Here is a 22023-nt window from a genome sequence, read left to right as displayed (position 1 = left end):
TTTTAGAATTGTTTATATACTTTTATATATTTATTAATAGTATGAGTTAGCTTTTATTTGTATATTATTTTAATTTAAGTTTTAGTTTTTTTGTCATTTTAATTAGTTAAGTATTAACCATTTTTTTTTAAGTATAGGTTTTTCATCTACTATTTGTATTTTTGATATATATATATATATATTATATATATATATATATATATATTTTTTTTTTTTTTTTATTTTATTATTATTATTCTATTATTCAGTTTATTTCTGTGTTATTTTATTATTAATTATATACTGTTATATATTTCTTAATATATATATAAAGTTTTAGTAATTTTGTTTGTTTGTTTTTTGTCATTTTTATTAGTTAAGCATATTTTTAAGTTTGGGTTTTACATCTCATATTATATATATTTTTTTAAATTATTTCATTATTCAGCTTATTTCAGTGTTATTTTAGTATTAATTATATTCTGTTGTGTATTTCTTAATATTTTGAATTAGCTTTTATGTTTATATTTTGTTTTAGTTATAATTTTGTATTTTTGTAATTTTTATTAGTTAAATATTAGAAAAATATTTCTGTACAGCTTTGATTTGTTTTTAAGTTTTAGTCATTTTAATACTTCAACTTAAACCTTTGTATTTTAATTTATTTATTTTTTTTATTTATTATTATTTAAGCTTTAGTTTTAAGTTCTAATTTTTATAATTTTGTTTTATTATATTTTTTTATTTATTATAATTTTATTTAAGCTTTATTTCAATGACCAAACACTGTTTTTTAATTAAAAATAAAACTGGTTTATTTATATGTGTTTGTTGACTGACATGTGTTTCGTCTTTCTTTTCTGCACCTTCGCAGTTCATCGCAGCCAATGATAAGCTGTGGTTCTGGCTGGAGGTGAATTCAGTGGTGGACTTCTTCACCGTCCCGCCTGTGTTTGTGTCCGTGTATCTGAACAGGAGCTGGCTGGGTAAAACACTCTCCCGTTACTGACACTTTACCTTTAACACCTGATTATTTCATCAGATTATGACCAGAGGGTGTCAGAAATGTAAAGCCCACAGGCAGATATTATTAGATAAAGGTCTCTACCGCCACCTGCTGGACATTACACGCATTAACCCTTAATCTGTCAGTAAGCACAATCTGTCACACACCATCCGTTACAACAAATCAGCTTATTCAGCAGCTCGCTGGGATTTGTGATCTCTGGCATGCTGGGAATTAGAGAGACGTTCTCTAGAAATCCTCCTATTGTTTAAAATGCCTGATTGTTTGTTCTCATGCATCATGTTTGAAGTCTTTTGAGGGCATGAACAGCTCAGGTCACATATAAACCTCTGAATAATCATAAAACTACAGCAGGAATCATTCAGCTGCTCGGAAACAGACAGCTTCATGAACTATTTTGCAATTACAGACTGTTTTTAATAATTTAGGTCAGAATTATTGTCTGTGGTAATGAAGCAGGACGCAGATACCGTTCTTAGAGCTTAACTGAAACACAATATTCTCTTAACGAAGAGTGTTTAATTAATGGCAGAACAAGCACTTTCACTGGATAATTCGTGATGTTTCAAAATAATGAAAAATCATTGAATTGTTTGGAGTAATTGTTGGAGTCAAAACCTGTTTTCTAAACGAGTTTGGGATTGACTTTGTACTTCTGGAGATTTCCAGGATTTCTTTGTTTTCGACTGTCACCGTCTGTCTGAGAACGTCGAGATCTGCGTCGTATCTGTTTTCAAAGCTTAGCTGGTCAGAAACCTTTAGACTTTTATTCAGCAAGGACACATTAAATTGATCAAAAGTGCCAGTAAAGACATTTATAATGTTATAAAAGATTTTTATTTAAAATAAATGCCGTTCTTTTGAACTTTCTATTAATCTGTGAATCCTGAAAAATAAAATGTAGCACAGTTTCCATAAAAATATTGTGCAACTGTGTTCAACATTGATAATAATCAGAAATGTTTCTCGAGCAGCAAATCATCATATTAGAATGATTTCTGAAGATCATGTGACACTGAAGACTGGAGTAATGATGCTGAAAATACAGCTGCACATCACAGAAATAAATTACACTTTAACAGAGATTCACATAGAAAACACTTATTTGAAATTGTAATAATATTTACATTTTTTGTGGCTTTTACTGTGTTTTTGATCAAATAAATGCAGCCTTGGTTCTTTAAAGAACATAAAAAATCTTGCAGACTCTAATTTAGTTAGTTTTAAAAAATTGATACATCAAAGTCTTGAAAACTTTTACAAGCATGAGTGGTTTAGAGCAAGGCCTTCATAATGTAGTAAAAGCGCTGCCCTCTGCTGGTAATAAAGCACTAAATAAAAACTGCAAATCTACTTTGACTGGAGAACAGGCCTGTATGCGACTGCTTTAATGCTTCATCTCCCTCATGAATTGAGTCGTGGTCAAAGCGCAGCTTATGTTCTTCATGTCCGTGTCTGTTTTCAAGGACTTTAATCCTCCTATAGGGAACAGGAGGTCACGGGGTCACAACATCCTGCTTTAGTTATTATTCAGCTTTCATTGACTTAATGTCCTTTTGTTGGTACGTGTGTGTGTGTGTGTGTGTGTGTGTGTGTGTTGATTGATTTGTGTGGTTTAATTTCCTGGTTTGGGGTGTTTTCACGGCATTCCATCTGTTTTTAAACATCAAAGACGTTAGTTTTGAGTTGCTGTCAGCTATAGAATGGTTGCTTAGCGACCGCATCACAACATTCTAAAAGCCATTCAAAAACCGTTACAATGTATCGGTGAGTTCTGCACCTGCAGACCCACTCAGGTGATCTTCAGGAGATGTTGGAATCGCGTAATCCGTGTTTCTTGGAACATCAAACATTTGTAGTTTGAATAATTGATGATTATAAAGTCAGAGTTTTGACTGCAGCAGATGATGTGCATGTTGAACAGGCTTTCTGTCTGGCCTCCGCTTGCATCCTAAAGGAGCTTATGCTGTAATATCCTGATGAAAAGGGTTTGTTCTAAGCTTTCACTACATGACTACATCATCACAACTGGGATGTAGTTTTTTCCGGTGGGCTTTGGTTCATTCCGACCACTTTTCCTCGGATCGAGACGGAGCTTCTTGCTGCTGCAAATTTGACACTGTGAATTGGAAGCGTTTTTATCAGAATCGTCGCCATGATCCCGACTAAGATGTTGGTGTACAGGAGCCCCGACGGGGCCACGCGCACCGAGGCCCTCCCGAACACACGCAGACGCAAGAAATCCTGCGGCGAGCTCTTTCACAACGGCTACCGTGTGAAGATGCTCCACGCGCCGGTGTGTGAGAAAGACGAGCGGGACAACTTTCACCACACACTGTCCTCGTGTTTCCATACCGTCTCGTACTGGGGTAAGAACTGATGCTGGAATCAGCACGGATTGATGGATGTTTCCCTTTGATCCAAGAACACGGAGGCAGTGATAATAATCAGCTTTACAGATGTGTTTGGAGACAGTTGCTTTGTTTAATTTGGCATTGATTCTTGAGATGTGGGACAAAATAAAACGCTATAAATAGCCACATTTTCACTTTGCAAATGATTTGAAATTATCAATAGAATGTAAATATACCATTGCATTTGATTTTCTTAAAATGGTGATATTATTTTATCATAAGTCTAAAACCTCCTTTCCTCACACACAAACTGTAGCTCAAAATGTCAGTATATATATAATGAACATAAATATTAATATATAACATACTGTGTCCGAAAAGAATGAGGTTTGTCCTTTTTTATTTCAAATACGTTTTTTAAAAATGATTTTTATTTTAAAAACAATACCTTTTATAATGTTTCACAGCTGTGATATGAAATATCTACAATTTTGTTAATTTTTAAAATCAGGGACTATTGATGTCACCTGAAGTGCACCTGGTGAATTACAAAGGCTTTTTAGAATTTCAAGCAATTTATGTTTTGTATTATGATTTTTTTTTTTTATGGCAACATCAGAAAAACAAAATGTCTGATGTGCAAAATATAGTTACTGTGTCAACATAGTAAAATGTTCTGTATGACTGTGGTGAAAATTCAATAGATTGAACTGAAAATGAGTTTGAAATCATTAATTCATTCAATACTACATAACATTTGTCAATATTCATAAGATTTTTCTGTATCTGATATATTGAGTACCCATGAACATGTTTAATAAATTCATCTAAATAGTAGTAATAATAATTATTATTATTATTAACACAAATAATTGAAAATAATTAATTGATGCATGATTTCCCCAACTATTTTTGTGACCTGTTTTGTCCCAGATCTCAAGAACGAGTGTTGTTTTTATTTTTTAGCTAATGTTTGTTTAATCATAGCTTATGAGTTCATCTTTGGAAGAGTCTGAACATCATTTTAACCTTTTAATCATTCATTATGGTCATTCATAATCAGTATTCCATTAGGAATAAAAAGGACAAAGGCAGACCTTTTTTCTCAAGTTCTGTCAAAAACGTCATACATTAGATGTGCATCAAGTGAAAGTCAAGTGCATTGCATTGTGGGATACAATATTTCATGCAGTATGCTCTGTTGTTGATTATTACACATGTTGACAGGTGCAGCAGTTGTTTCATGTATACTGTGTCTAGTATGCATACTATAGTCTGTACTGCAGAAATAATATGCGCTGTACTGTTGAGAACTCAGCCATGGATCTAGTTTAGTGTCTGCTTTTTTCTGGAAAGTGACTGAATGATTATGTGTGTGAATCTTTTTGTTTTTGTGTGTTCATAATGAGCAAAGTCACCTCACTGAAGTCACATGTTGTTCTCTCTGTTTTTTTTTTTTGTTGATGTAATGCTTCTGAAGCCAGGACTCAAATTTAGGCCTTTACGTCATGAATGTTGAGCGCAGATGTTGTGGCTCTGTCAGTCTAGAGAGAAAAAAACTCTGTCCAGATGTGTTCGGTTCAGCGCTGCGGCTCTCAACATTTAGCGCTTTCAAAGACAGATATTTTCATATTCCTTGTGATATTTTAAAGGTTTTTATTTTTTGTAGCTGCGGTTAGTTTGTATTGTTTGTTAGTCGTGTTCTGATCAAACATGGACGAACACTTCAAAGGTACGAGCTGAACTCGATTCTCTGTGTGTTTTAATGTGTGTTATGATGTTCTGCTTCTTTAAGTGTCTTTCTTACTTGCTTCTGCTCTTTCATGCAGGACTGAGGTTCTTAAGAGCCTTGAGGCTGATCCAGTTTTCAGAAATATTACAGTTTTTAAATATCTTAAAAACAAGGTAAGAATCCCTTCAAGTGCAGCATGTGATATCTGAACTCATGTGAAAATATCCTTGATCTTAAATGAAAATCATACTTTTTATAAATCTGGTAACATTTAATATTCTAGGTACATTTGGTTTTTATATATCGTGCTTTGTAGATTTCATTAGAGTAGTTATTTTAAAGTGTGTGTTCACAGAGGATGATTTGCTGTTTTTTTTTCCAAACAATGATTTTACTGTATATAAGTATAAATTCTTCAATTGACAAATAGTTTAACTGCAATTTTGTCTTTATTATATTATATTATATTACACACTCAGAAAAGTCTGTTTAAATAGGCTATAATATATAGAACTAATATAGATAAATTTACTGTATTGATTTTTCACAGGTGTTTCACCTGTATTTTGAATTATGCATTACATTGTGTGGTTTTTATGGTTAAAGGAAATTACTTAATAGAAAATGTCTGGCCAAAAATGGCCGGTACCTTCTCCATTTTTCTATGATTTTATTTTAATTTTATTTTATCTTATTTTATTATTTTATTTTATTTATTTTATTTTATTTTATTTTTTTTATTTTTTTTATTATTTTATTTTATTTTATTTTATTTTATTTTATTTTTTATTTTTTTTTTTTTTTTTTTTTTTTTATTTTATTTTATTTTATTTTATTTTATTTTATTTTATTTTATTTTATTTTATTTTATTTTATTTTATTTTATTTTATTTTATTTTATTTTATTTTATTCCTGCCTGTCGTGCTTGAATATCTTTGACTTTGTGCTCAGAAATCTGTCCGTCTCCCTGTGGCTTATATCTAAAGCTTTAGTGCAGATGTCCAGGAGAGCTTATTGTGCAACAGAATGAATAATCTCTCTGTAATTCATTCAAATGGAGGTGGGGAGAGAGGTGAAATCTACTGAATAGACTGTGCCAAAACAATCTGAAATGATTTTTGGTCTAAAATTGTCCAGTATTATACAAAGAACTTACAGTAGATACACCAGTTCTGTTCTTTTGCAAATGTTTTTTTTTTTTTTTTTTTAGGAAAATTTCCAAAATATGCTCTGGTTGAACTCAAAATTATGTGAGGTATTAGTTCAAAAATGTTGATTCATGTGCGTATCAGTTGTGCGTTGATGTGAGTATTTCTAAAATTTGTTTTTATAGCAACTCCATAAAGTTGGTGAATCTGTGCTCGATCTTTATAAGCACATGGCTGACGGCTGCGGGCTTCATACATTTGGTAAGTCAGTCGCATTGGGAATGAACTGGATGGTGATAAGCTACTGATGAATCATTCACAATAAGACCAAAACTGTGTATTGAGAAAGAGGAATAGTTCACCCAAAAATAACAAAATTGCTTTGAAAATGAAAATGAAAGTAAACGGCTGATAAAAACATCACAAGTAATCCACAGCACTCCAGTCCATCAGTTAACATCTGGAGAAGACAAAAGCTGAAACACATCCAGCATTAAGACGTTTTTAACTCAAATACGAAACTATAATCCATAATAACACTTCCTCCAGTGAAAAAGTGTTCTGGTGTGAATCAGGAGAGAAATCTGCACAGATCAAGCAACGTTTAAACAGCGTGTGTCTGGATTTTGATGTGAGAGACAACAGGAGATGCACTTTTTCACTGGAGGAAGTGTTATTATGGATTATAGACTCTATGTATTTGAGTTAAAAACGGTCTTAATGCTGGATTTGTTTCAGTTTTTGTCTTCTCCAGATGTTCACTGATGGACTGGAGTGCTGTGGATTACTTGTGGATTTATTATGATGTTTTTTATCAGCTGTTTGGACTCTCATTCTGACGGCACCCATTCACTGCAGAGCATCCATTGCTGAGACACTGATGCAGTGCTACATTTCTACAAATCTGATGAAGAAACAAACTCATCCTGATCTCAGATGACTTGAGGTTGAGCACGTTTTCAGCAGATTTTTATTTTGGGGAGAGCTATTCCTATGACAAGATCTGTTTTGTTTTCATGTTAACAATTGCTTAGGTAAAGCTTAAGTAGAAATACTGAGCCTGTTGGTGTGTTTTCAGGTGGAAAACTCAGGGGATCCTTGGGAAACTTCCAAAATTCCCAACCGCTTTCCTACTGGGAGTGTGTGTACTTACTCATGGTAACCATGTCCACAGTGGGTTATGGAGATGTTTGTGCTAAAACAACCCTCGGCCGCCTCTTCATGGTCTTCTTCATTCTCGGAGGATTGGTAAAAAGCCTAAATAAATAGAAGAAATCCCATAATAATTCACCCACAGCCTGCATTTCTGCCTCCAATTATCAGGTCCTTAATCATTGTATCCTTGACAATCAGAGCTGGAAAACGAACCCCATTTTGCTTCAATCCCATCCAAACGTTCCCAGCTTCTGCTCGTCATGATGGAAAGATCTTCATGTGTTTTTGCTTGTGCTGCATTGCGTGTTTTTGGTTCTTAATCATTTTAAAAAGTATTTCTATATTTCAAATGCTATATTTGTTGATTTCATGTGATAAGTGGAACCATCATTAGGGGGTACAAAGTAATTCTGTTTGTAGAAATCATGACTGACTGCGGTTTTAGACGCCCCGACCCAGTTTACCCCACCCCAACTCCAACAAACTCTATGAAGGGCTGAGATATGAGATGCACTCCGTTACGATGTCGTCATACATCATACGGATATGACTCTCAAATTAAAATAGCATTTTAATAAAAATAATTATAGAAATAAATACAAATATGTATATCAATTAACTTGGATAAAATTATATATAATATTTTGTAAATATATTAAAACTAACATTAGTTTTAATAAGAATAATTTTTTATAAAGTTTGTAAAGACAGATAGATTATAAAGATAGATATTAATTGTAGTGAGAATTGCAGTGATTTTATAAAAACATTTAGGACACATTATTGCACAGATCTTTTCGATTTGTCTCATTTATAATTATTTATTTTGTTGGTGGTCTTTTTGAAAGACAATTAACTGCTTATTTGAAAGTTTTAAGATCAGTTTATTGCCATAATAATTTTTTTCCCAATTTAAATAAAGTAATAAAATATTAATATCAAATCATTATTTTAATTAATTATTTATTTAATTTTATATTTATATTAATTTCAATTATTATTAATATTTGATATACACATTAAACTATATAAATATCTAAAGATAATTATATTAATTACTAAAATTATTTTAAATATTGTAAGATATTAAAATTAACATCTTATTATTACTAATTTTTCATTAAGTTTGTAAAGACAAAAATATTTTGCTATTAATTGTACTATGTACAGTAATGCTTTTAGAAAACATTTTCTACATAAATTAATTTTATTTGGTCAGAGTAATACAATAAATACATTAATTAATTCCAGTAAAATCTGTGTTTCAAAGTGTTTTTCTTTGCCTAATTCACTGCCTAATTATATAAATAAACTAAAACAATGATCATATTTTATTTTGTAAATATATTAAAATTAACATTAATTTTAATATGAATAATTTTTCATAAAGTTTGTAAATAAGTAGATTTTGCCATTAATTGTAGTATACTGTAATGCTTGAGATCTGCAGTCTTTAGGAAGGCAGTTTTATTAACTCCTGTAATAATGTAAATGATGTAAAAGGTGAAGTGCAGCAGTGTTTCACGTGAAAGTGTGTTCATATCTGCCCGGCGTAAGAGTTTGTTTGGACTAAACATGGCTCTTGAGGTTTCCTCCTTTACATCACCGTTTTCCCTCTTAAAACGGCAGATCGAATCTCATCTGTGGCTTTTCTACTCTTCAACACTGATATCCCTTAAAACAGGGATATTTGTCAAACAGAATGCTTTTACTTTTATCCTAAAACCTTCCAGCCTCTAAATTCTGGGCAATGCATGTATACAAGCATTCTGACATTCACTGTTACTCAATCTGTCTGCATTTTAAACTCTTAAAGGGATAGTTTGTACTAAAATGATCATTCTGTCATCGTTTACTCAGCCTCATGTCGTTTCTTTCTTCAGTGGAACTCGAAAAGGTCAATTTTAGGAACATCTTGGCTGCGTTTCCATATAATGAAAGTGAATGGGGACCAATGTTCTTCAGACAAGCGATCATATGACTTCAGAAATCAAGTCACCTTTATTTCTATAGTGCTTTATACAATACAGATAATAAATAAATAATTAATAATAATAAAACCATGTCCACAGTGGGTTATGGAGATGTTTGTATTAATATTAATATTTGTGTATTATATTGTGTAAATATTTTCTACATAAAAAAGCTCATTATTACACAGATGCCAAATGTATAATGATGAATTTGGTTGGTGTAATACAGTGTGTGTGTGTGTGTGTGTGTGTGTGTGTGTGTGTGTGTGAAACAACTATAAGTGTTTTTTTAAAAAAATGAATTAACTGATTATCTAAATGTTTTAAGACCAATTTCCATAATATTTGATGTTAACTAATTAATAAAATATTAATAATAAGGTATTTTAATATTAATTCTTCTTATTGATTTATATAATTCTATAAAAAAGTACATGTTAAATACATGTAATAAAAAATTAAATATTATACAGCCCTGTAGTACAGTTTGTGTAAAGTTTATCAGTTTGTGAAACGAGTTCAATTCTCTACATAAGATAATAGCGTTGTTATTCAGCTCCAGTGTTAATTCAATTCAGTTCAATAACAAATGTTGCAAAACTCATCCAATTCAGCTCTAAAGCAGATTATTCAGCTCCAGTTTTGTCTTATCCATTAGTTGAGAACAGAAGACTTGAAATATAGAGCACAAGTTGTATGCTTTTTTTTTGTATTCTCAAAGCTCAGTCCTCCATCATTTTCGTTATATCGTAACGAGATGCTCATTGTTTATTTTATAAATGCATCTTTTTTCGCTAAAGAAGGAAAGTCACATGAGGGTGAGCAAACGTTGACTCTCATTTGGGCTGAGCTATCCCTTCAAGGCTCTTATTTCTGAAATGAAATCTCTCTTCTACTGAAGGTAGAAGCATTGGCAGACTTCTATTGTCCTGTGTCTCTCCTGTCTCCTCCTCCAGGCCATGTTTGCCAGCTACGTTCCTGAAATCATAGAGTTAATAGGAAACCGCAAGAAATATGGTGGTTCCTATAGTGCAGTAAATGGGAGAAAGTAAGTACCGCGGGTTGGGCTGCGCTCGCTCAGTGCGCTCGGCCCGTCTGCATGCCCGTCTCTCTCTCTGTCCCATGCATGTAGGCAATGTTTGCTCGCTACGTGCCTGAAATCGCTGCTCTCATCCTTAATCGGAAGAAATATGGAGGGAGTTATAACTCGACCCGAGGAAGAAAGTAAGTCAAAGGATTGAAGACGGCGAACCTCTAATGAAAAGGTTCTTATTTTCCGCAGGGTCTGGCGTGGAGGAGCGCGGACTCTGACCTCACAGGAAGTCGCTGTAGTGCTTCCTGTGACGTCAGAGGTGCTTCTCCACAGGAAGTCGTATTATTATGAGGGTCTGGGGTCAAACGGCACAAATCATCTCATTGCTTGTCGCGTTGTGTGAGTCGCTCATCGCTTGCTGGTTCGTGCTACTTGTGACACTTCTGCGTGTAGCGGTGGTTGTACGTGTTGTATGTTAATTGATAAGTTGTATTTTGTTTCTTCTGTTTGGAGATTCAAAACAAACAGAAATAATACTTTTTTTTTAATCAAGGATGCATTAAATTGATCAAAAGTGACAGTAAAGATTTCTATTTCAAACAAATGCTGTTCTTCTGAACTTTCTATTCATCTGTAAATAATATAAAATAAAATGCATCACGGTTTCCACAAAAATATTGTGGGATGCATTTGTTTTATACAGTGATAATAATCAGAAATGTTTCTTGAGCAGTAAATCATCATATTAGAATGATTTCTGAAGATCATGTGACACTGAAGACTGGAGCAATGATGCTGAAAATACAGCTGCGCATCACAGGAATAAATTAGATTTTACTATACATTCACATAAAAAACAGCTGTTTTAAATTGTAATAATATTTCACAATTTCTACAGTATTTTTGATCAAATAAATGCAGCCTTGGTGAGCAGAAGAGACTGAAAAACAAAAAACTGTACCCACCCCGATCTTTTGAATGATTGTAATATATACTGTTTTGATTTAGCCTTTTCAAACTTTCATGTGAATGTAAATAAACTCGTTTTAAATAATACTAATGAGCCATTTTATGAGGTGTCACAAATATGCACATTTTTCACAATATCAATCACAAAGTCCAACTGTACTTCACTGCAATGTTTTGTGTGAACTTATTTTAATGCCAGCTAAAACAGTGTACGGTTATAAACTGATTATATATGAAACATACTTGCATTACTTGATAATTAATTATCAGCAGTCATTTTGATGGATTATTCTTTTCAGACTGTCATTGAAGCTTCTTATCGTTGTTTCTTAAAATGCTCAGATGCTTTGGCTTTAAAGTCCCCATGAAATCAAGACTATTTAGTCTATTAATTTAGTCTATTAGCTTGGTGCTCATCTACACAGATAATCATTTCAGCAGATTTAAGCATTAGTTCTCTTTCTCTTTTGAGATCACCTTCATCGCTTTAGATTATATTCCGATTTTTAGCAGATTAAATGTTCACTAAAGTCTGAGTAGTGATTTTATGGGGTCTTTAACTCGTTACAGTTGCACTGCATTGCTGTTATTGCTTTAAGCTCATATGTTGTTGTTGTTGTTGTTTTTTAAGTAAACTTAAGACAAGGTTTGTTCTTGTTACAGCATAAAACAATTAAATCCAGTTTCTCCAGAGAAAACCTACCCAGACTCCCTAAAATCGAACTCTGCTCGGGGTTCATTTCAGTCTGATTTTGCGTAATTGTAAGGCTAAATGTTGTGTTAAACTTGTGATCTGGGTGGTTTTCTCTCTTGTTGATCAGCTCTGATGTTTTCTGATGAATACTCACCCGTTGCGTTTCTCAGGCATATAGTCGTCTGCGGTCACATCACACTGGAGAGCGTCTCCAACTTCCTCAAAGACTTCCTACACAAGGACAGGGATGATGTCAATGTAGAAATTGTTTTTCTCCATAAGTAAGTATAATAGTGAAATTGAATGGAGTTTTCGTCTGCACAAAAGATTCGTTGTGAAGAACACTCCTGCTGCTCTGTTTTATGAGTGAACGTCTTCGTCTCACAGTGCCGTTGTGTTTGTGTGTGTGTGTGTGTTTTCAGTATTTCCCCTAATCTTGAGCTGGAAGCCTTATTCAAGAGACACTTCACACAGGTGGAGTTTTACCAGGGATCCGTCCTCAACCCTCACGATCTCGCTCGAGTCAAGGTATGGCTGTCATCTACCGTCTGCAGGCGGCTTATAATCATAGAAAATCTGGAAATATCAGGGCAATTTCTGTGTTCTAGACCTGCACTGTAAACTGACCTAAACTGACTTTAAAAAATCTGATTGAGTCTTGTATAACTTAAAAAAACAAAACATTGCTTTGACAAATTAGAAAAAACGTTACCATGACTTATTGATCAAATAATTTTTTACAGTGTAGAAATGTCACAGAAATGTATATGATCATAAAAAATCATGGAAATTTATATGGTTAATCTACCGTACATTTTTCTAGTTATGCTTTGTTCTAAAATGATTAATCAGATATTGTTTCATGTGTAAAGTGTTATTATAGTAAACTAAAAATATTAAAATATTTTCGTTACGTGAAATAAAATAAATGTTAATTGACATTAAAAATAAATATTTTATTCCACCTAGTTGCCAAGGCAACATCATTTTTGTTTAGTTTAAATTGAAGAACTAAATCAACTAAAACTAAATAACTTAAAGCAAATAAAAAATTAAACAAAAAAAAAGATTAAAAAAATTACAAAAACATGCAGCAAAATTACTAAAACTTGAACTAAAATTAAAACAAAAATAAAATCTAATTCAAAATATTAACAAACAATCTGGTATATTAATGATATTAAAATAAAACTGTTAACCATTAAAAAAAAAAAAAAAAAACATTATAAAAACACCCAAAAATTACTTTGACTAAAATAGAAAATCTTAAAATAGCATCTAATTAAAAAATTTAACAAAATCTATAAAAGTGTATCAAGGATCTTAAAATAACACTTGGGTAGAATAATAGCTAATTCATGAGTGAATTTTGTTTTTCACGAGTCATTTGAGTTGATTCATTAATTGATCTGAAGTATTTGCTAAAAATCTTGGCATTGAAAATCTTTATGCAGTAATAACAAGCAACTGAGCTCATGGAAAAGGAAATTCACTAGACAGTCTGTGGGAGCGCTGCAAACAGCACTTATTTAAGCCCATTTACTTACATCTTGTAAAGTTTGTTCACTTTTTTAAATTAGATCTGTGTTTTTTTCAATCTCATTTTTCTAGATTGAGTCGGCCGATGCCTGTCTGATCTTAGCCAATAAATACTGTGCAGATCCTGACGCTGAAGATGCATCCAATATCATGAGGTGGGACAGTGTGCCAACTTCATTTAAACCTCCCAAATAAACAAAAAAAATTATAATTATTGCAACTCAAAAATCAACAACGTTTGATGGATTTCAGAAGATGATGTGTGTTTTTCTAGGGTGATCTCCATTAAAAACTATCATCCGAAGATCCGAATCATCACACAGATGCTGCAGTACCACAATAAGGTGAGAGTTTCCATACTGCCTTATATTACAGTCTTAAGTCCACTTGTAATGTTAGTACCAAAAACTGCCAAAATGTAGTTTTTCATAACCATTTTCCCTTTTCATGATCTTTAGATGCTTTCAAGCTGTTTCTACTGTAACTTTAAAATTAAGAATCACAAGCAGTTTATTTTCAATAAATGTTCTGGATGAATTTAGGAGGGAGATTTGAGATGTTGATTTACAAGTATGCCACACTGTACAACAAAATCTTATTTCAAAAGAGTTACAAGGCCTGGAATGCATGTGCTTGCTGTCCTTGTCTTCTCCAGGCTCATCTTCTCAACATCCCGAGCTGGAACTGGAAGGAAGGCGATGACGCCATCTGCCTCGCCGAGCTGAAGCTGGGCTTCATTGCTCAGAGCTGCCTGGCACAGGGTCTGTCCACCATGCTGGCCAACCTCTTCTCCATGAGGTCCTACATCAAGGTCAGTCCACACATGAACAGCTGGATCGTTACCTTTCGAATCCTGACCATGAAACTCACAACTTTCTTTCGTTTAGATTGAAGAAGACACATGGCAGAAGTATTATTTAGAAGGAGTAGCCAATGAAATGTACACGGAGTATCTGTCCAGTGCTTTCGTGGGGCTGTCCTTCCCCGCCGTTTGTGAGTAAGTATGATGGGTGCAGTTATTCTGACTCTTTTCCATATGTTAGACTTAGAGTAAATTCATAAAAACTATGACATAACACAAATTGGAGTATGGGAATGATGTAGTGAAAGACGCCACACTTTGAAAAAAGTTTCTTTTGCAAAGAAATTCACACGACTACAAAACTGCATATAAGCAAAAGTTTTAAGTTTAAAAGCATGAGAGACAAATTCAGTTAAGTGTGTCCAAACTTCTGACAGGTTTTGTATCTTTCTTTATTATTTAGATATGTTTCTGGATAAATTGGCTGTAAAGTTGCTGATGTAAATAGATAGAAATTAGATAAATAAGGAAACAAAATGTCTAATAAATGTGATTATTGTTCACCTATTATGTGTAATTTAGTTTTAATTTATCCTTTGTTTCTCTGCAGACTCTGCTACGTTAAGCTGAAACTCCTTCTGATCGCGATTGAATATAAATCAGACCAGAGAGAGAGTAGGTCAGTCTGATCTTCATTAAAAACATTCACAGTCCTAAAAGATCAAGTATCCTGACAGCAATTTATATATGTATAATGTTATATATATATATATATATAATGTATAATGTTATATATAATAACATTAACATAATCTTGACTCAATTAATATTATAGTTTTTTTATTATTATTTTGAATTAGATTTAATTTTTATGTTGTTTTCACTTTAATTTTAGTTACATTTGATTCATTTTGTTGTTTATATTCGTTTTTTTTTTTTTTTTTTTATTTAGTTTTTTTATTCATTTTTTATTAGTTTTAGTTTCTTATTTTAGTTTATTTAGTTTTAGTTATTTTATGATTTTTATTTTTTTTATATATATATATATATATATATATATATATGAATTGATAATGTGAATTTAGTTTGATTAGAAAAGAGCTATTTAAAATACTATTTTTAATGTTTTTGAAAGAAGTCTCTTCTGCTCATCAAGCCTGCATTTATTTGATCAAAAATACAGAAAAAAACAGTAATATTGTGAAATATTATTACAACTTAAAATAATAGTTTTCTATTTGAATATACTTTTAAAAAAATAATTTATTCCTGTGATGCAAAAGCTGAATTTTCAGCATCATTACTCCAGCCTTCAGTGTCACATGTAACATCCAGTCTATCACATGATCATTTAGAAGTCATTCTAATATTCTGATTTATTACGAGTGTTGGAAACAGTTCTGCTGTCTAATATATTTGATGAATAAAAGGTTAAAAAGAAATGCGTTTATTCAAAATAAAAATAATAAATTCTAATAATATATATTCTAATAATTTATTTTCTTTACTATCACTTTTTATCAATTTAACACATCCTTGCTGAATAAAAGTATTGATTTTATTTAAAAAAAAAGAAAAGAAAAAAAAATTACTGACCCCCCAAATTACTGACCAGTAGTGTATATTGTTATTACAAAATATTTTTTATATTTTAAAAACATAGCTTTCTTTTTTTTTTCTTTTTATTCATCAAAGTATCCCTAAAAAAAGTATCACATGTTCTGAAAAAATATTAAGCAGCAGAACTGTTTCCAACTTTGATAATGAATCATCATATTAGAATGATTTCTAAAGGATCATGTGATAATGATCCTAAAAATTCAGCTTTGCATCACAGAAATAAATGATAATTTAAAGTATAATAAATTGAAAAACAATTATTTTAAATCGTAATAATATATCACAATATTACATTTTTTTCTGTATTTTTGATCAAATAAATGGAGGCTTGATGAGCAGAAGAAACTTCTTTCAAAAACATTAAAAATAGTAATGTTTCCAAACTTTTGACCTGTACTGTATATATATATATATATATATATATATATATATATATATATATATATAATTCCAATTAACTTAAATGTTTCTTTAAATCTTTCCGTTTTAGTTAACGCTAATAACAGTGTTTAAGTGTTTTTTTTTAGTTAACATTTATCTAAAGTAACAAAAATGTTTTTATGGTTTTAGTTTGAGTCTTAATTAACGATAATATCCCTGCTGAAATGATTAACGTGTTGTTTAGTGTCCTCTTTATGCTGCATTTACTGGTTTGTCTTAATTTGGCTGCTGTTTGTGTGTTTGTTTCACACAGGGGTGGAAAATGGTATGAAATTATAAGGTTTCATTTGGTGTGGTCACGTCATGCCAAATTCTCTTGAAAATGTACTTGCCATATTTCCCTGAAACGTTCCTGAATGTTTTAGGGTCTTTTGTCCATGAAAGTTTTTTGCGCTTGGTTAAATGTTGAGACAGTACTGTAAAAGGCTTTTAGTCAAGACAGTGCTATATATGTGTGTAGATTTTCAAGGGATGCTTTCATTCAGTTTCTGTACTTCTGGTCGAGCTGTGTGTGTAAACTGTAACGTGACACTGAAAACAGCGGTGACGGTGCCCTTCTGAACATGTTTAATGCTTTTACTGTCAACAAATGTTTTATTTTCTGTAGTGACACACTTATGAAATGAAACATGCTGGATGTTATACGGATAGTTCATGCAAAAATGAAATGTCTGCCATTTACTCACCCACATGTTGTTCCAAACCTGTATGACTTTTTATCCGTGAAACACAAAGGAGATGTTTGGCACAATATTACTTTCCATACAAAGACAGTGGAAGAAGACAGACACTATCAAGCTCCACAAATGACAAAACACCACTCAACCATCCTAAAGTATGACTTGTTTTCAAACAATCACATTTCAATTGTTTTATGTTGAATTAAAATGCGCCTTTAAAAACATTATTTGATTTCCTTGATTGCAAGTGGCGTATGGCTGATCGTGATGCAGCTTGAAAAACTTAATCATACAGTAATTATAGATTTGATTTGGAGTGGAAGTGATTATTATTTTTTTATTTTTACTTTGATGTGGTTTTGGTATGGCTTTGTGATTATGATATACATCTCCTTTACTGTTCCATGGAAGAAAATAAGTCATATGTATCTAGAATGATTTGAGAGTGGAAATGGTGAAAGAAATGTCATTTTTGGGTGAACTTTTCCATGCTTGCATGTCTGTTAACCAAGTAAACTAATACTTTGTGTTTGCATGCAAATGTCGTCCTGAAATGTTTAAAATACATTATTTTAGTTCAGACATAACAATAACCTTCATCATAACAAACAGTAGTTTTACTAAATTTAATTTAATGTAAAAAGAATAATAATTTTAGTAAATGCATGCCATCATGAAAAAAATGAAATGTGATGCTTCTTGTATTCTGGGTGATTTTGGCATTACTGTACAAACTCTTTATGTATTTAATGCCTCTTTTGGGTTGTTTTTTTCTTCTTTAGATTTTCGTCAGGTGTTTTCATCTGTATTTGAATGTTTGATGGTTTACATAGATTTATGGTTAATTTTTAAACGTGTGTCCACGTCGTGGCATGAGCTGTCCCGTCTCCATAAGTGCAGAAATGATGATTTGGAGAGATGATTCCAGAACACATTCTGTGGATTATGAGTGTTGTTTGTGTTTCACAGCACGCTGATTAACCCGGGCAATCATGTGAAGATGCAGGAGGGAACACTGGGCTTCTTTATCGCCAGTGATGCCAAAGAGGTGAAGAGGTGAGGAAGACAAGGAGTTTGTGTTGTGCTGTTCTCTACATATTCAGCAATAGATTGACATCATATCAGTCATATGTTGTGTGGATGATTTGAATAAGATCACATTCTTCCACTAGGGCACTTTTCTACTGTAAAGCTTGTCATGATGACATTACAGACCCAAAACGGATCAAAAAGTGTGGATGCAAACGGAGTAAGTTACCATGAGAACATTTATTAATAATTGTCTTACTGTACATTCACATTTTTACATACTGTAAATATAGTTATATTTATAGATTTGATTGGGTGTATTTCATATCACATTTCAGATTACCTAATAAATAAACTTGTTTTGTATTATAACATTTATTAAATTATTTCACATAGAATGTTGTGGGATCAGTAATCATTATACTGGATTTGTTGTGAAGGTTTTACATTGCACTTTACCACAATTTTCCCCACAGCTAGCAAATAATGATTTCGATATAGAACAAGAACTCTCAAGAATTCACGTGTGGAGGAGTTTGTGAATGGCATCTCTACCAAGGCTGTTTTATCAATATCACAGCTCCGCCTGGCCACATTATCGACCTTTTTGGCTTTTACCTCCACCTGATACTTTTAAAATACATCAAAAACATTTTATTAGTAATTGACACATTTCACATTCTTCCTTTTTCTCGCTGCCCTGGATCTGTGATCATTTCCCTCACCCTCTGATAGTGTTGTATTGTGAGTAATGACTGCCTTCATCTGTAAATGCAGATTTCTGCTGTGGCCTGCTGCATGTGTGAATGTAAAACTACATCTTCCATCAACCCACTGTCCTCCACCACATCATCAACAGGAGACAGCTTGACTTTTCACTGTTCTAACAGGCTCCTAACAGCACTTGGGCTTTTCTGAGAATTATTCTGTTTTGAGTTTAGATATCACCCCATATGTTTTTTTTTATTTTTTAAGAATAGAAGTTTGTGTAATTTATGTGGTAAAATGTTTTTTGCATAATTTATGGGGTAGAAATACTCTTGTATTTTATATACCATGGCAGGACACGTTGTTGTATTTTGTTATTGTGATCTATGATTTTTTTTGTTTTTCTTGTATATGTATTTTAATGTTTTACTAGGATTTTTAAAAATAATGGCAGGAGCATGGGAGCCATTTGAACTGGTATTTTTTTGTTGAAAAATACAACAGATTTTACTATATAACAGAATCGTATATAACTTGATAACAAACATGTTTTTCTGAAGGTGTTCCTCAGGGCTCTATACTTGGCCCGTTGTAGTTTCCAGATGTCCAGCTTCTGTTAGTGAAATAATGCTCCCATCCATTAACATGCTTCTCCTCCTCCTCTCCCCTCATCCACCCCATGACCCCAGCCAAGAAGTCTGCCTACAAGAGAATGCGTCTGGCATGTTGTGTAGCTTGCGGTGGGGCAGAACAGGGCTGCTCGTGCATGTCAGACAGTGTGGCTAGTAACATGGAGGTTCTGCACCGTGGCTTCCCCTTCTCTCCCGTGTCTCTGTATGATAACACGACCACTTTACGCTCGTGTAAGTGAACGCCTCCCCTGTGGCACCCGTGCCGAGTGCCCGTGTAGTATTCTGTGCCCGCTACCTGTGTATGTGCCATCTGGCTGGTGCAGTGCCATGTAGTGGTGGCATCTAATGTGGTGAAGACTGCTGTAAGCCCATGAATGTATCTGTGTGATAGACTTGGTCTCCTGCATGCTATTTGTGTGAATTGTAATGATACAGTTTAATAGTTTAGTGATTCATTGAATCTTTATTTTGATGTTTTATTTGATATTCGGCTATGTACAGTGGTCTTTATCTGAACATTTCTTTTAAGCATAGTTTGTGCTGTGTTTTATGCTAATAATCTAGATGTTGGATATGGTGATTGGCATTACTAACACTTATAGGAAAACGGCTATACTATGTAGGATAATAATATGTTGTAAATACACACAGTATATGTCATTTGTATTGGAGGTTGAGAGTGTTGATATGTAAAAACTTATACCAGCCAAAGGTAATTATCTGGTGTCCCAGCCTGGCCAAGCTGGTTAGATTGGTCTGGTTTGATGATTTAAGGGGGACTTTAGGGTCAGCTGGTCAGGCTAGGAGACTAGTTAAGTTAAGTTTTTGTGCTCACTGGGTGGTTGAAGATAGTCAATTCTAGCTAAAAAGGATTTATAGGCATTTATTTCCATTTTCTTTCTCACTGGTTCATCATTTCATTGCTCCATGTGTCTTACTTTAACCTCATTTTGTCTTTACATTTTCTTAGCTAAAAGTAACTATAATGGATACATCAAATCAAGTAAGTCTTTTCCCCATTTTTACTCATTTATTTGTTAACTGTCTGCTGTTTCTTCGTCACTTCCTTCATTCTTCTCTTTCTTGTCCTGCTCATCCAAAATATTGAAAAATAACTTTTTTTTGCTTGTTGCTAATTAATAATAATGGCTGTATGTAAGTCAGCTCACACAGGTTGTACTGTAAGTGTCCAAATACGTTTTGCAGTCTGTGTACTGTATGTCACTGTATCTGAATATCATGAAGCACTGCATAAGCTTGCTCTCATTCGACACTAGATGGTGCTGCTGCACTGCAGTTCTGATTATGTAAAGCTTTAACTTTAGAAACTGTTTAGATTTTACTGCTTTGGCTTTCATTTGTTTTTGTTGTTTTCAAAGCATTTGTGAAGTTGTTTTTTTTTTCTGTTCATGTTAAATGATGCAGAATATGTCAGCTAATGGTGCTGTCAGCAATTTTAGTTTAGGAGTATTATGCACAAAATATTACTACAACCTGACAGATATCACTGAAATAAGGATCCTGAGAAATTGCACCTGTCTTGGTGACTGTGGAGGATCAATAATAAATCAATATATAATTAAGTTATTCACAACTTATTTTTTAAAATATAATAAACCGAATCAATATAAAAACAAATGGACTGGATTTAAATCTGGATTATGTTTTTCTACTATAATTTTTTTTAATAAAATAAAAATATAATTATAATAAAATGTTTAAAATATTATATTTAATAAAAATATAAAATGTTTTTAAAAATATTTTAATAATAGGTTTCAAAACAATTTAGCAACACTTTATTAAACTGTATTACAGCACATTTTGTATTACATATTTGGCTGATTCTGTCCACCGCCTGATTATGAATGTTTCTTGTCTGACAGTAAATGATGAGCTCAATCCAACATTCCTGCCCCAGAATCCCAAACCCGCCCTAATGCGAGTTCAGTGTGCAGTGAGAGGGCCTCCTGCTGTCCGAAGCGGTCGTGTGTCAGTGCCTTTAGTAAATAACCGTAAAGGCAGTCTGCTGTCACCGGCTGCCTCATACCTGCACAGACTCAGTCTGGCCAGCTCTAGAGAGCTCTATCATAGCAGCAGCGCTGGCACAGGAGCATCTGATGCCATCCGCCTGCATCGGGCCTGTAGTCTGCCTGTTAAATACAGATATCATTCCAGCCACGGCTCCACCTCCACCATCGGCCCGCACACGCTCTGTAAGACTCAGCCTGCCATTGTGGGAAATGCATGAGGACTAATGGAGTTCAGAAATACTAAACAATCCATCCTGAACTGCAATGTGAAAAAAACAACAAAATTTCAAAGCAGAAAAAAATAGTGTCTTAGATCCTTCCTAGAGTGCTAAGATTTTTTTTTCTCTCTTTAAAACACTTTTTTAGAAAATGAGAGAAAAAAGTTTTGAAGAGACAAAAAAGGTTTTAAATGAGAGAAAATGTTTTGAATAGTAAAAAAAAAAAAAAAAAAAAAGGATTTTTAAGATAATTTTT

The 22023-nt window shown here is 32.9% G+C and overlaps 1 protein-coding gene across 1 annotated transcript in view; it reads left to right on the top strand.

Annotated features, from left to right (window-relative positions):
* LOC109077134 (calcium-activated potassium channel subunit alpha-1-like) overlaps positions 1-22023 on the top strand; it is a 90201-nt gene that overhangs the window by 48523 nt on the left and 19655 nt on the right. The window contains 19 exon segments of the mRNA XM_042768179.1: positions 854-965; positions 5190-5265; positions 6427-6502; positions 7320-7341; positions 7344-7489; positions 10326-10417; positions 12236-12346; positions 12488-12593; positions 13677-13759; positions 13879-13948; positions 14260-14415; positions 14492-14601; positions 15017-15085; positions 18117-18203; positions 18320-18396; positions 18912-18920; positions 19574-19747; positions 20487-20519; positions 21403-21732. Coding sequence (XP_042624113.1) covers positions 854-965; positions 5190-5265; positions 6427-6502; positions 7320-7341; positions 7344-7489; positions 10326-10417; positions 12236-12346; positions 12488-12593; positions 13677-13759; positions 13879-13948; positions 14260-14415; positions 14492-14601; positions 15017-15085; positions 18117-18203; positions 18320-18396; positions 18912-18920; positions 19574-19747; positions 20487-20519; positions 21403-21732 — 1939 coding nt within the window.

This window comes from Cyprinus carpio, chromosome A12, assembly GCF_018340385.1.
Source record: "Cyprinus carpio isolate SPL01 chromosome A12, ASM1834038v1, whole genome shotgun sequence".
Lineage (NCBI taxonomy): Eukaryota > Metazoa > Chordata > Actinopteri > Cypriniformes > Cyprinidae > Cyprinus > Cyprinus carpio.
The sequence above is the reverse complement of the archived record's forward strand: the minus strand, read 5'-3'. Positions and strand labels throughout refer to the sequence as shown.